The sequence below is a fragment of the Nuphar pumila genome, chromosome 17 (genome assembly GCF_984573655.1).
Source record: "Nuphar pumila chromosome 17, dmNupPumi1.hap1.1, whole genome shotgun sequence".
Classification (NCBI taxonomy): domain Eukaryota; kingdom Viridiplantae; phylum Streptophyta; class Magnoliopsida; order Nymphaeales; family Nymphaeaceae; genus Nuphar; species Nuphar pumila.
The window spans coordinates 81,924,597-81,939,028 of NC_143265.1; the positions used below are offsets into that span (position 1 = coordinate 81,924,597).

Genomic DNA, 14,432 nt, shown 5'->3' on the forward strand with positions numbered 1-14,432 from the left:
ACCTAAAGAAAATGGTAACTCATCAATATATAATATTAATTTTATAAGTATAGTTGCAAATTTGTGTACTAAATCTTTTGTCATTTAACTTCGCAGGAAGCAGAAAAAGGAGGCAGTGTACCATATAAGGATGTGTTTGTAGAAACACATAAACGGAAGACCACGGGAGTCTTCGTATCAGAGAAGGCGAGAACGACAACGGTATGTATTAATTCTATTAATAATCATTGCAATATATATGCAAGTCATCATAATGTTATTATTAATTATTAATGAATACTTTAAACATTATTTTGTAGGAGGCATATGAGCAACAAATGGTAGAGCGATATGGCGAAGACGCTACTCAGCATCCATCATTTGATCCTACAGCATGGGTGACTGCAGCAGGTGAACCCAAAAAAGGTCGCGTGTTCGGGTTTGGGAGTAATATGAACACTTCACCAGTTATTGGTTCTTCCAGTTACGGCTCACCAACTTCTTGCGCCGACATAAGCTCCAAGCAGCCGACTATTCTTTCCGGTGATGATGTACGCGAGATCATTAATGAATCACTGAATAACTACTTCCAATACACCGTCGCCCCCTTTCTCCGAAATGAGATCAAGGCCGCTGTTCAGGATAGGGGATCTTCGATTCCAGGTCCCTCTCAGGTATAATCACATATATAGTTTTTTTTACTGTCTTAAAGCACATCTGAGCATGGTAGAATCACATATAGAGTTTTTCTAGATGCCTTAGAACACATATGAACATGCTATAATCACATATTCAATTTTTTTACTGCCTTAGCACACATATGAGCATGATAGAATCACATATATATATATATATATATATATATATATATATATATATATTTAACTTTTTGTCTGTCTTAGAGCACATATGAGCATGATAGAATCACATATAAAGTTTTTTTGATTGCATTAGAACACATAAGCATGCTATAATCACATATTCAGTTTTTTTACTGCCTAAGAACACATATGAGCATATTATAATCACATATTCTGTTTTTTGACTGCCTTAGCACACATATGAACATGCTATAATAACATATAGAGTTTTTTAACTGCCTTAGAACACATATGAACATGTTATATATCATTTTTGATAGAATCACATATAAAATTTTTGGCTTTGCCTGCCTTAGAGCACATATGAGCATGCTATATTCACATATTCAATTTTTTTACTGCCTTAGCACACATACGAGCATGATCGAATCACATATATAGTTTTTTGCCTGCCTTAAAGCACATCTGAGCATGGTAGAATCACATATAGAGTTTTTTTATATGCCTTAGAACACATATGAACATGCTATAATCACATATTCAATTTTTTGACTGCCTTAGCACACATATGAGCATGATAGAATCACATATAGAGTTTTTTTATTGCCTTAGATCACACATGAGCACATGATAGAATCACATATAGTGTGTAATTTATTTCATTATATTTTGTTTATCAATACTGACTGTTCTTTTCTTGTGTAGGCTGCTAGCGATAATCAGGGTAGTGGAGTTGAAGGGACAGATAAAGACAATGAACAAGAAGACGCACAAAATCTTGGCGATGATTAGAGGACTGTGTTGAAGAAGTTCTATTTTTTTTATTTTTCCTAATTGTAATTGTTGAATTGTAAATAATTAAACTTCTTAGTTTTAAGGTGGAACGATTAATTATTATAGATACTTGTTATATGAATTTTTTTGTGTGGTTTGTTTTTTATTTACAGGAAATATAAATTGTACAGAAAATATAAATTGTACAGTTCTCGGTAATTAATTTTTAAATAAATTTTTTTTTATTTTTTTTCATTTTTGCGACGGATGATTCCGTCGCTATTCATATTAATCTAGCGACGGCTTAGCGACGGAATTAAATCCGTCGCCACGCCGTGGTCGCCGTTTAGTACCGGCGGATTGGCGACGGAATATAGCGCTCGTTATTCCGTCGCAATTAGCGACAGACTTGGCGACGAAATTATTCCGTCGCCAAATAGCGTCGAAATATTCGCGACGTAAGCATACTGTCGCCGCGTTGTCGCTAACATGGTTAGCGACGGATTAGCGACGGATTAGCGACGAAATGTGGTCGTCGCTAATCTATTGCTTTGTTGTAGTGGGTTAAGCAGTACCAGCGGATCAGAGGATGTTTTTTTTGGAGATTTGGTTAAGGACATTTTGGCTTGCAGAAGTTTTTAACGCGTAGTGTTTGGACGTGCGGCGATGCATGTGAGTTAGGACTAATTACTCCAAAGATCACCTTAGGTGATTACAACCAAGTATAGTAACTCAGGGCTAGACTAGTGAATGCCTTGGCGCTTGTGAATGAGTCTGAGTGGTGATCTTCGCTATAGTGTTTAATCATCAATTGGTCTTCGAACTTGGGGTCGCAAGGTCTTGTTCCTTCAGTGGTGAGGTTTTGTTGTAGCATGCACATAAAGTCACAATACGCCCCATGGCACGAAAGGCTAAGACGAATTTGTGCTATTTTTAGAAGTGAAAGTTGGTATGGGACGCCTATGCACTAAGTGGCATGGACTAGATAGAATATACATTTGAACATGTGCTTGATCAGCTTCCGCTAGGCAGCTGCGCACGAGGTGGTGTGCAGGGCCAATAAAATGATTCAACACATGGAAAAGTGTTGGTATGTGGCCTTTGGCCGTTAGGCTGGCCAGACTGGACAGTCTGGCGTGTCGCGGGTTTGCAAAAAATTTTATGCTTTAAAAAATTTGTATCAAAGCAGAAAGATTCACGGAGACTTTGTTGTTCATTGAGTGTGACATTGAAGGGGACATTGATTATTTATCTTGGTTAAGGACTAGTTTGGATTGTTGAAAACCGCAAGTTGGTGCCTTAAAGGAGTTGATATCCTTGTGGCATGCATTGATAGTCGTCTTTCTCTGCGAGGACCACTAAGGGCTTGAAATTGTCTTTGATGCGGTCGAAAGACAACCATGAGCATGAAGATGACAAGTTTGTCGTGTGGGTGAGGATGACCCACTTATATATGAGACTATACTATGGTCCCAGGAGAAAATAATGCTCGATGTTAATGAAGTAGAAGACCATTGTCTAAGTGATCGAAGGCTTGTTAAGGAATGTGATTTTGTGTGTTAAAGGTTGCTCTGATGGTGGATGAAAACTGAAACAAGTTGAGTAGGGTGAAGAAAAGAAGTAGACCAAAGAGAAATGCAAAGAGAAATTGACATATCAGCTAAGACATAATTCTTATCTGCACCGACATTGTCGATAACGACAATGGTTTGGGTGAGGGAGAATGTCCCAGATCGAGCCTTCGGAATGAGGCAGGTGCAGTGCGGAGCTCTACTGAAAGACCGCTTTGGGACGATAGTGATTGAAAAATGCATCGAGTGTAGGAACGTGCGATATGTGTTGCCTTGATCGATGAAGTGCTGTGATAGCATGATACATGATAGGAAACACTATCATCGTTAGTGCATCGTTGTATGGCAGCACAGACGCAGAGCATTTTTTGGTTAAGCAGTGCTAGTGGATCAAAGGATGTTGCCTTTGGGGATTTGGTTAATGACCTCTCAACTTTCAAGAGTTTTCCATGAGTAGCATTTAGACGCACGGGGATGCATGTGGGTTAAGGCTACTTCTTCCAGGGATCACCTTAGGTGATTCCATCCGAGTATGGTGACTCGGGGCTAGGCGAGTTAATGCTAAAGCATCGATAAATAAGTCTGGGTGGTACTCTTTGTTATGGTGTTCAAACATCAGTTTTCGAACTAGGGGCCATAAGGTCATGTTAATTACTTCAATGGCGAGGTTTTGTTATAGCGTGTGCATGGAGTCACAATACACTTTATGGCATGCAAGATTAAGAACAGTTTGTGCTATTTTTAGTAGTGATAGTTGGTATGAGACGACAATGCACTAAGTGGCATGGACTAGATAGGATACGCATTTAAAGATGTGCTTGATCAGCTTTCGCTAGGCAGCTGCATACGAGATGGTACGTAGGGCCAATGAAATGATTCAACACATGAAAAGGTATTGGTGTGCGGCTTTTAGCCGTTAGGCTGGCTAGACTGGGCAGTCTAGTGTATCGCGGGTTTGTGAAAAATTATATACCCATCACAAAGTAAATGGTTTGGTTTGGTTTAGCCCGCCTACCCAAACCCTAAACATGTAACAATAAGCAATATGTTTCACCTTTCTATGTTTCAAATTATAGAGGAACGTTGCAGGTTCAAAACCCAATGGTATAGTTGTGTAACTGGTACTTGTCTGAGCTTGCCTTTCAATAAAAACAAATAAATCTTGTCAGTCTGTTTAAGAAGAGATCAATTTTTTTTTCTCATAGTGCAGTGCGAAGAATAGGTTGGCCATAGAATCTGAATAGCACTCAAGCTATGACGTAGCAGAAGCTTCGTGAGCAAATCAGGTCATGTTGTAAATAAACAATTCTTTCATTATCTTCGATCCCCACCATACATCTCATATGATGGAGATGCATGGGGCCCCCACTCTCACAGTTCCCAAGTGGGATATGTGCAGTTCTCAAGTGAAGTGCGCAGTGGGATTGACTATATAACCATTGATCAGTTACATACAATATGGCTTGATCTATTCAAAAAGAAGAGGGGGTCCATTAACCCAAGTCTAAGGTCACCAATCTAGTGACACGTACGTATGGTAGGACTCGCTCCTCACCCACGAGGGGGCTCCAGCTTCCTGGTTAGGGGCGATCATGGTTTGTCTCCTATTATAGAACGCCCATGGTTTGGAACCCAGAGAGAGCATCTCTTGCTGCAAGGTCGAATCTGGATGTACTCCTCAAAGAGGCAGGGGGGCTTCAAGGGTTTTACCAACTAGAGGCCCGACCATGCGCGGTCAGTGATGAGGAGGTTTTCCCTTGACGAGCCAAAACAAACAAAAACACATGATAGGACTCTCATTAATCATGACTACAGCCTCCTGCTTCTGTACAAAGGTCACTTTATATCCGAGTGTTTGTGGTCTTCGTGCAGCTGTGCATATCAACATAAAGAGGTCACACAAGAGTACATCCTCATTGTCACTCCCTTATTAAAAAATTTGGCCATGGATATGGCCATGAAAGCCCTAACAATTCTTGCAGTTTTTGAGCAACACAGACTGCAATTTTTCGCTTGTGCTGATGCTTTTTCTTCTTGTATTGCCACCAAATCTGCAACTCAGGGTGACCGTCTTCTCCCTGGAGTCCACCATGACCGACAAAATATCCTCTATGATACAGATCATCAATATGGACAGTATGAAATCATATCAATTAGATAAGAAAAAAAAAATAGTCGTCTCTCTCCATAATCTCATATAGGAAAAGAAAAAGAACGGTATTTTTATAATCTAAAATAAATAAAAGAATTACCATCCATTCTTGATAAAACTTGAGACACTCTTCGTCTTCCATCTGAACACCTTAAATCTGCTGTCAAAACAATCACCTGTTCCTGCTCTCCAATACCAAATACCATAAATTGCACGCACACACACACACACACACAGAGAGAGCGAGAGAGAGAGAAAGAGAGAGAGAGAGAGAGACCAGAGGCATCGTTAGAGACTCCAGTGATGCAAGACTTGAAGAGAGTTGCATGGCTGCTCCACCCTTGGACCAGAAATGGAGGAGCCTACTTTTAGCCCAAGAAATCAACATTGATGTTCAGAGTAGTGGGAATGAATGGCCATGTCCTTCAAAACTGTGGCAGTGGCCAGCCTAGAATAGCAGAGAGAATGGGAAGTTAGGGGCTTAGACAAACAACTGGGTTTTGGGGTCCCATTGTCAACTTTGACAGCTATTACACTCTTCTTTGCGTTCAGACCACAATTGAGCAGTATTTTCAACCACAGCCTCTTGGATGCTTTTGGAGAAAATGGGGCCTGACTTTAGTTTTGATAGGGATGGGGCCACATATGCCTTTTGATAATCAAACAACCACTAGATGCTTTGTTTATGCCTTAAGGATATGGTTGTTCCCCACCCACCCAAAGGGTGCAATTATTATATTTTCTCTCTTACCACAATGACGTGCAGTGGCTTTGTTTGATATGGTCAGAGGCCTCACTAGAAGCTTGCTCATCATTAATGAAACAACCAGGCTGTTAAGCACCAAGAAGACTCTATGGAATGCTTGTAATAAGACTGAAGGTGGGGAAAAGTTTTGCTTATTCAGGATGATAGTGATTTATTGGACAAAGAAGCTTAGTCTTTTTTTTTTAAGGCAAGCTGGGGTTAGGCAGATCCCTACCAGATAATCTCTTAAGCCCCATGTGTCCGAGGTATTCGAACCTGGGCCTTCAGCTTGGCACAGGACCCGCTTACCACATGGGATACCCCCTCGGTGGTTAAAGAAGCATAGTCTACATGAGAGGAGATCCAATACTCATGCTCAATTGAGGAGGAAAGATGCGAGATTTTTACCAACAACTCTCACATCTCAAGTTTGGATTTATTTTTTGAAATATAGTTTTTCTCAAAAAAATCCTAAAATAAAATTAATTGGCTTACATAAAACTATAAATTATATAAATATAATAAATACACAAATATTATAGGATATTGAAAAACCATTGTTAGCATGCTAATACCAGGTTAAAACCTCATCCAAAGCATCAATGTACAAATATCAAGTTATTTTCAGCATAACAATGAAATTATTGTGATAATTTAAAAAAAAAATGGGCGATATTTGCGACATAGATCCAGATATTGGTGATAATATAGAACTTTCCTAACAAATTGATTGCATTGCTACCTTGTTGTTCTAGACAAGGACCAGCATGGCCATTGACGACCAGAGCTCATAAATCATTAATCTTGTCTGGTTTGGCTGGATATATATCTGGTCTCGACCGGAATCCATTTGATTGATTTTGTTGGTGACTACGGATCTTATACTCCTTTGACATAGGACAGGTTCTATCTTACATTGACGACCAGAGCTCATAAATCATTAATCTTGTCTGGTTTGGGCTGGATATATATCTGGTCGACCTGAATCCATTGGATTGATTTTGGTGAGTACGGATCTTATACTCCTTTGACATAGGACAGGTTCTATCTTACATTTAATCCTAGCCATCCAATCAACAGCTAAGATTGGTCTACATTTTCTCTTGGATGTGAGCAGCTAGGATTGACATGGGATGGAGCGGGCACCTTTTTTGGCTTTGGTTAGCCCCCACAAGCAATTATTAGCTAATTGGTTGGCTTCTTGGTCTGGCTTTCTCTAACTCAGATCTGGATCCGAGTTTGATCCAGACAAAAACCGGATCTGATTTTATGTAAAATAGAGATCCATTTTTGTCAGACCTGGTTTTGCGTCATAGTCACTAATCTCAGCATTGGGATTTTCTTGGCAAGAGAAAATTTTGTCATAAAGTTTAAAAAATTAAGAAAATGTTAGAAAATCTAGGCATATTTAAAATTGTTTGTAGAAAATAGAAAATAAAAAAATAGAAACTTTTTAAGAAAATTAAAAAATAAAACTCAACTTGGAGTTTTTACCTTGCACGGAGGTGGGCCCATCAAGTGATCCGACTCTTAGCTAGTGAGCTTTTCCTTCGTCCTAAAAAAAAAGCATCATTAACGTCACAATAAAATTGAGTTATATTGAAAAAATATATGTTAAATTTAGTTTGAAGTTATCATGATCTCATCACTTTGCGAACTCAAAATATCCGTGGTATCCATGATATCCCATTTGCCAACGACGAGATCCAAAAGGAGTTTCATGTATTCCGGGAAAATTTTCATATCTACCAATACAATAAGAGTGTTTCAGGAATTAAGCTGAAAAGGTAGAATGATATATGCAACCATTGTTATTAATAATAATAGTTTTTTTTTAAAGGCAAGCTGGGGTTAGGCAGACCCCAACCAGATATCAGTTGTACAACTATACCATTGGGGTTTGAACCTGCAACGTCCCAACACAAGGTGACGTTCACTAGGTGCTCCTACCAGACAAGCGGATAGTGATCCCCTCTCTCCTTCTGTGTTCGCGGCAAACATTTATGAGTGTTTTACCCTTTTAAGAATGGGACCGTACACTAGGTTCCTCCCTCTTTAATGGGGCACTTCCTCTTTTACAAGGGGTGGCCACTACATGGCTCCCCCTGGTTGGGCAGAAATTATATATATATATATATATATATATATATATTTTTTTTTTTTTTTTTGAAAAGAAAAAGTTTTGCCCTACACTGGATCTGCTACCCTCCTAGTCCATGGATAGTAGATTTGGTACTCGGCCCAACGAACAGATGCCATGCATCCATTCAGGGACTCATCTAACCAATGAATGGATCCTTGGCATCTAGTGGTTTCACCAAGTACCTTGCCATGTATTCAGTCCAATCACGAGATGTCCTCTCCACCCCATGGAACCAGAAAGGGTTGCCCACACAGTCTCAGGCTCGTTCATTGGGAGATATTGTTAGACCATGTTACCGGGTTCATGGCCACTCATCTCAAATGCATGGATACGATAACTTTTTTGTTATCTCTATCCAAATCACCTTTTTACTTTGGGATTATCTTTATCAAAAATGTTTTCTAAATTACCAACGGGGCTTCATGTGGTTGGTAGGAGCTGTCGGTGCACATCTCCCTGTGGTGGGACATTGCAGGTTCAAAACCCTATGATAAGTTGAATCACAACTGGTGTGGGGTATGACTAACCCGAGTTTGCTTTTAAAAAAAAAACATTTTCTAAACCTAATCATGTTTGTTTAGTAGACCCTGCTTAATGAGAGTTGGTTATCTGGGCAAGATCGCAACACCAGGAGGTATAAAGTTTATATAAGCTCAGGTTTTCTATCATAAAAATATGAGTTTGTGAAAACAAACACAACCCTCATGAAAAAAGCCATCATATTCTCTCAATCTCTCTCTCCACTACGAGAGGGTTGTGTATGTTCGCCCCCGATGATTCACTGAATCCCACGTCTGTGTTCGGGGCTTTGAATGAGCACCACGTATACAAGCACATGGGGCTCGTATTCCCGTGTATGTTGACATAACTTTGCATCGGACTCTGGTGTTGTTGCAAAGACTTAAGTACCCTTTCTTGCTATTCTTCTCATAAAGTGATGGTTTGATAAAATGACAAAAATGCCCTTCATTCAAAAAAGAAAAAACAAACAGTTCAAAAAAAGGACAAACATGTCCTTCATCCAGAAAGTCGAGGATGATGTTGACTCTTCAAAGTCTTCTTCTTTTTCTGTTCAAAAAAAGGACAAACATGTCTTCTTCTTTCTCCATAAAATACTGTAAAACCCTCTCTCTCTCTAGAGAAGAAATCAAGGGAAACAAAGAGTTCTTCATGGAGAAGGCTATGAACATCAACCCTCTCACTCTCTCTCCCTTCTCTCTCTACTTCTGTGCACATCCAACAGACGATCCTACATTGCTCCATCGTCATCTTCTTCTTCTTCCTTCTTCGTAAAACACTGTAAAACCCTCTATTTCTCTAGAGAAGAAATCAAGGGAGGTAAAGGGTTCCTTCTGGAGAAAGCCATGAACACCAACCCTCTCACTCTCTCTCCCTTCTCTCTTTACTTATGTGTCTGATTTAGAGTTTTTGCCCTTACAGGAGGGGGGTCCGGGGTTTCCCCCCGGCGCGGATCCCGCTGTACGGTCAGCGGGCGGGGGTCCAGGGGGGCCGCCCCTGGCGGGGGGCTCGGGGGGCAGCGCCCTCCGGACCAAATTTTTTTTGGGGCTTCCAACAATGATTTGTAGTATTATCGGGCTTTCCTACAGCAATTTGTAGTATTTTCGAGTCTCCAACGAAACGCTATAGTGATTTGCAGAAGACACTATAAATCGCTATAGCGATTTGCGGAAGACACTACAAATCGCAAATCGTTATAGCGATTTGTAGTGTCTTCCGTGAATCGCTATAGCGATTTGTAGATTCTTTCGCAAATCGCTATAGCGATTTGTAGTGTTTCCGCAAATCGCTATAGCGATTTGCGGAAGACACTACAAATCGCTATAGCGATTTGTAGTGTCTTCCGTGAATCGCTATAGCGATTTGTAGATTCTTTCGCAAATCGCTATAGCGATTTGTAGTGTTTCCGCAAATCGCTATAGCGATTTGTAATGTTATTCAGTAAGCAAATCGTTGTAAATCGCTACCTGAATTAGGACCAACTTGTCAGGGTCATATCTCCCTAACCAGAGGTCATGTTCCAAATCCGTAAAAAGTGGGGTCTTCGTTATTGAGTCTAGTTTATTTCTGTAAATTTTCAGCAAATTTCATTGTCATTTCATTCTCCATTTTAACTTCAACGATACATTACAACCACAATCATCAAAAGAAAGATTGCCCAAGCTAAGAGTCACCGTTCTCGCCCTCCTCCTCGACAGCAACCTAGTCGGTGTAGTCGCGCTGAGGATGGCCAGCAGAAGCTCCACCACGTCGTCTTCCTCTCCCTAGCGAGGAGGTCTCAGCGGAGCCGTCGTTCCGGTGACGGGTGTTCATCTCGTTCCGGTGACGGGTGTTCTACGAAATGTAAATCCCCCCTCCTGTAAGGGCAAAAGGCCATGAACACGCTGGGAGGAGCCCTCAGACCCCCCTTCTGTTAGGGTAAAAGCTCTGAATCAGACTCCATAACTCTTCAAGTTGAATGATGCTACCCACACTGGTGATGCTACCCACGCTGGGAGGAGCTCTCAGACCCTCTTCCTGTGCAGGTCAGTCGGTGCTTGATGGAGCAATGTATGATCTTCTAATGGATGTGCACAAAAGCAGAAATAGAAGGGAGAGAGAGAGAGTAAGAGGGTTGATGTTCATGGCCTCCTCCAGGGGAGATTTCTTTCTCGGATAATCCTGCAGTGCAGAGACTGAGTCTTAAATAATCATCTTTGGGGCACTTAAGTCTTTACAACCACTCCTTTTCAAGAACCGTTATTTTTTTTTGCATCAATGAAGGAGAGGGTACTTAAGTCTTTGCAATCGCATCAAACTCCAACGCTAATTAATGCTGACAAACATGGGGATACGAGACGCACATGCTTACATACGTGGTGCTCTTTGGGACCCCCGATCATGAGATGTAGCTAACTGCCCTGTTCGGGGGGGAACATATAACCTGCTTTGCTCCACTACCAATCTGACGCACTTCTCTACGCTGCCCCATCAAATATCTCCTATCTTGAGTTCGAACCCCCATGTGGGGCACTTCTGTCCAGTAAAGCCAAGCATGGCAGTTCCCTGGGGTTGAGGGGTGCACCACAGGTATGGCAGACAGAGTCCAGCCTGACTAGGTCTCTGATTTTGAGGATGGTTTTTCTATTCTAACATTTAAAATATAAATAAAAAATTGGCTAAGTAGCTTTTAATGTTTCAGATCTTGTTTGCTGTATTAAGAGAGAGAATCAGGTGCAACTGCTGCACGATCACCCTCCGTTCTGAACTATGACCCAACTCTTCTGAAATCAAAGTAAGCGATGCCCAACCCATTGTCTGATTTTCTCTTCCTAACTAGTGGTCTTCATTTATCCGCGGATTACCCAGAATCCAGATTTTTTGGTGGGCTCGAATCCAATGCCACACAACACTGGCACCAAGTATACATCATTGCATCAAGGTGTGTTAAACCGATCGGTTATTTCTGGACTCTTATAGTAGGATCCAAATGTGCATTCAGATCGAATTCAAATCAGCATTTTAGTTTGGATCTAATGCAGATCAAAATCTGATCTGATTGTGTATTATACATGTAAAGAGTTTTAATTTTTTTCATTGAATCCAGTATTGCCACATATGCTTCCGATCCGAATTCAACGTACCTCAATTGACATGATTTGGATCTGGATCTACTGTTCGCTTTTCAAATTCAGATTTGAATCTGGCATGATCCGGCCTTTATTCCATCTGTTTGCATCACTCCATAAAGTCCAAGATTGTACTTGAGAATTGACCTGATGCCAAGTACATTCCTGGACAAATCTTCATAGACTACTGGTCCAATTAATTTGGACTAGCTGCAATCAACCCAATTCAAGACATTATGTGACACAGTTATCCATGTTTAGCCTTTCAAAATATAGCTGAGGGTTTCCATAGGGTCAGAAAAGAGGACTAAATCTGCATAAGGAGTCATTCGACTAACTGGGGACTTTCCTTCGGACTAAAAAAAGATTAACAGGGAACTGTTCTGCTTAAAAAAAAAAAAACACTAACAGGGGACTGTGCACAGGGTGGAAACATTTTTTTTACATTTATGAAAAGGAAACCACAGTTCAGGTCACAGTAACCGGAAGTGCCTTTCTAAGGCTTCCGAAGTGGGAAGCGCCACCCTTTTCTGGAGGAAACTCGCTTACCATTTGAGGGAAGTGCACTTCCATCTTGCATCTTTTTTGTTTCACACTCATTTCTCTTTTGTTTTTTCTGTTTTTCATGTTATTATTTATTTTTTTTGCTTTCTATTCATTTTTCCTTAGCATCTCCCTCATTTCCTTCACGTTTCTTTTTTTACTTCTCAAACGCTTCTCACTTCCTGCTTCATACTACTTTTTAACACTCGCTTCTGCTTAGTGCATCGCTTCCCATATCCATTTCGCTTCCTGGTTACTATGGTTCATGTAGTGGGGTTAAAAAAAATGACTTCCTGCCCTATAGTCCACTCTGAAGCAGTTAAAACTCTTTGCCGGCCCCCCATCGTTGGTGAGAAAGCAGCCAAGGCAAGGAACAAACACTCCTTGTATCAAAATCTTAACATCCTTCAACATGAAGGCCTTATGCCGAATCGCCTAGTCAGGTGTGCGGAGCCCTTGTGTACAGGTGAAAACATATAGGTTCTCATTTAGCCAAACCAAGAAAAGTAAAGTGGGTCCACAGGAAGCAGGAAACCTGTAAGTGATTCACAGAAGCTTAATCGATCATTGTCTGAACAAATCTGGCATGATCGGACACTCAAGTCGACATGACCCCAAAAGCAACCATGTCGACATCTTAATGCAAGGTCTTGACATATCAACAATGGGCAGTTCGACCAACGGGGCTCCATTTGTTTGATAGGAGCTGTTAGTGCAATGTACCTTCTGTTGGGACGTTGCAAGTTCAAAACCCAATGGTATGTTGTGTAACTGGTGGGGGTCTGCCTAACCCCAGCTTGCCTTAAAAAAAAAAGGCACAGTTAGGGCGTCTCTGAAAAAGGCTCACCAGATGCTTGGATTTTTTTTTTAAAGGCAAGTTGGGGTTTGGCATACCCCACCAGTTATTCAGCTGTACCACTGGGTTTTGAACCTGCAAGTTCTATCACATGGAGACGTGCACTGATAGCTCATATCAACCATGCGGAGCCCTATGTTGAGAGTTGCTGCCTTTTCTCTTTAACCAAACGTAGTTTTCTGAACCATACATTCCTCTGTTATTCTTTGCTTGTCGGCAGTGGATACCAACATCAGAGTTGATGCAGATGAATTTTCTGGATGACGACCGCTTTTCCGTAAGTGACACCTGCCCAGGTCGCCTGAGTGGTAACAGGCTTGGGAAGAAGATGCTGAGTTGCTGACCGGTTCTCCTGAGGTTCAATTCTCAACGGATGTGCAGATGCCTTTCATTGGTGGGATCCATAAGGGCTTGGGTGTTGGTGGGAGATTACCCCTTTTGATGGGAAACTATCTAAACAAAAAAAAAATGACTGTTTATGCTGTCAGGACAATAACCTTAAGTACGGCAGGCAGAGCCAGTGCGACTAGGTCTCCTGATCCTAGAGCGGTTTCTCCGAGTAAAAAAAAGTGCAGGAAGAGAAAATGAAACATCCCCATGATTGGAAAACGTTCTTAGATGGTGCAAAACGAAAATAGAGTTGGGACAGTTATTGACTTGCCAGATCTACTTCAATCAAAGAGGACTAAGGATTGGAATTCCAAGAGACCAACATGTCTAACGAGATCCTCTGACCCCAATTCTGAGGGCAAGAGCGATTTGTAAGCTATCAATCACTTCTTCCTGCAAAGGAATCCATATTGGCAACGGAATTTGCAATTACATTGGATCTTTGTTTGGGAAATCGAAGATGAGATGGAGAAGGGAGCGAAGGTGGGAACGGAATATGAGAACGGATTTGTGGACTACATCCTTTTTATGCTGTAGTTGGAAAAGGGAGATGGAAGGTCACCTCTACAACCATCTCCCCTCTCATCTTTACTCTCCATAACAAGATCACAGTAATTCAACATACGATACAATTTCAAGACAGTGCTCACAGGAATCACCACTTTTTTTCTGGTTTATAACGTGGGCCCTGCCTGCGTTGATGAGTGCTAGTGCTGCCTTGTTAGACCACGATCCCACATCGCACCCGCCAGCAAAATATTCTAGATTTGTAACGCCTTTATTTTGATTCTTCCAATCAGCTTTAAAAATAAATAATTAGGCGAGTCAAAGA

At 41.0% G+C, this 14,432-nt stretch overlaps 1 protein-coding gene and 1 long non-coding RNA gene across 2 annotated transcripts; one reads left to right on the top strand and one right to left on the bottom strand.

Annotated features, from left to right (window-relative positions):
- The first annotated feature begins 390 nt into the window (after positions 1-390).
- Positions 391-1,758, top strand: LOC149812492 (uncharacterized). Its single transcript, XM_089992577.1, has 2 exons — positions 391-653; positions 1,506-1,758. The coding sequence occupies exons 1-2, from the start codon at positions 432-434 to the stop codon at positions 1,590-1,592; spliced, it is 309 nt and encodes a 102-aa protein (XP_089848703.1). The 5' UTR covers positions 391-431; the 3' UTR covers positions 1,593-1,758.
- A 3,221-nt stretch (positions 1,759-4,979) lies between these two features.
- On the bottom strand, positions 4,980-5,697 carry LOC149812493 (uncharacterized). Its single transcript, XR_016428458.1, has 3 exons — positions 5,575-5,697; positions 5,398-5,479; positions 4,980-5,254 (listed from the first exon to the last, which is right to left on the bottom strand). It is a non-coding gene; the product is annotated as an uncharacterized LOC149812493 (long non-coding RNA).
- Between the last annotated feature and the right edge of the window lie 8,735 nt (positions 5,698-14,432).

Bases quoted from the DNA above. Each gene is read 5' to 3' on its own strand.
- LOC149812492 (XM_089992577.1), top strand. From the start codon at position 432: ATGAACACTTCACCAGTTATTGGTTCTTCCAGTTACGGCTCACCAACT. The intron at 654-1,505 runs GTATAATCACAT...TTTCTTGTGTAG, and splicing joins CGATTCCAGGTCCCTCTCAG to GCTGCTAGCGATAATCAGGG.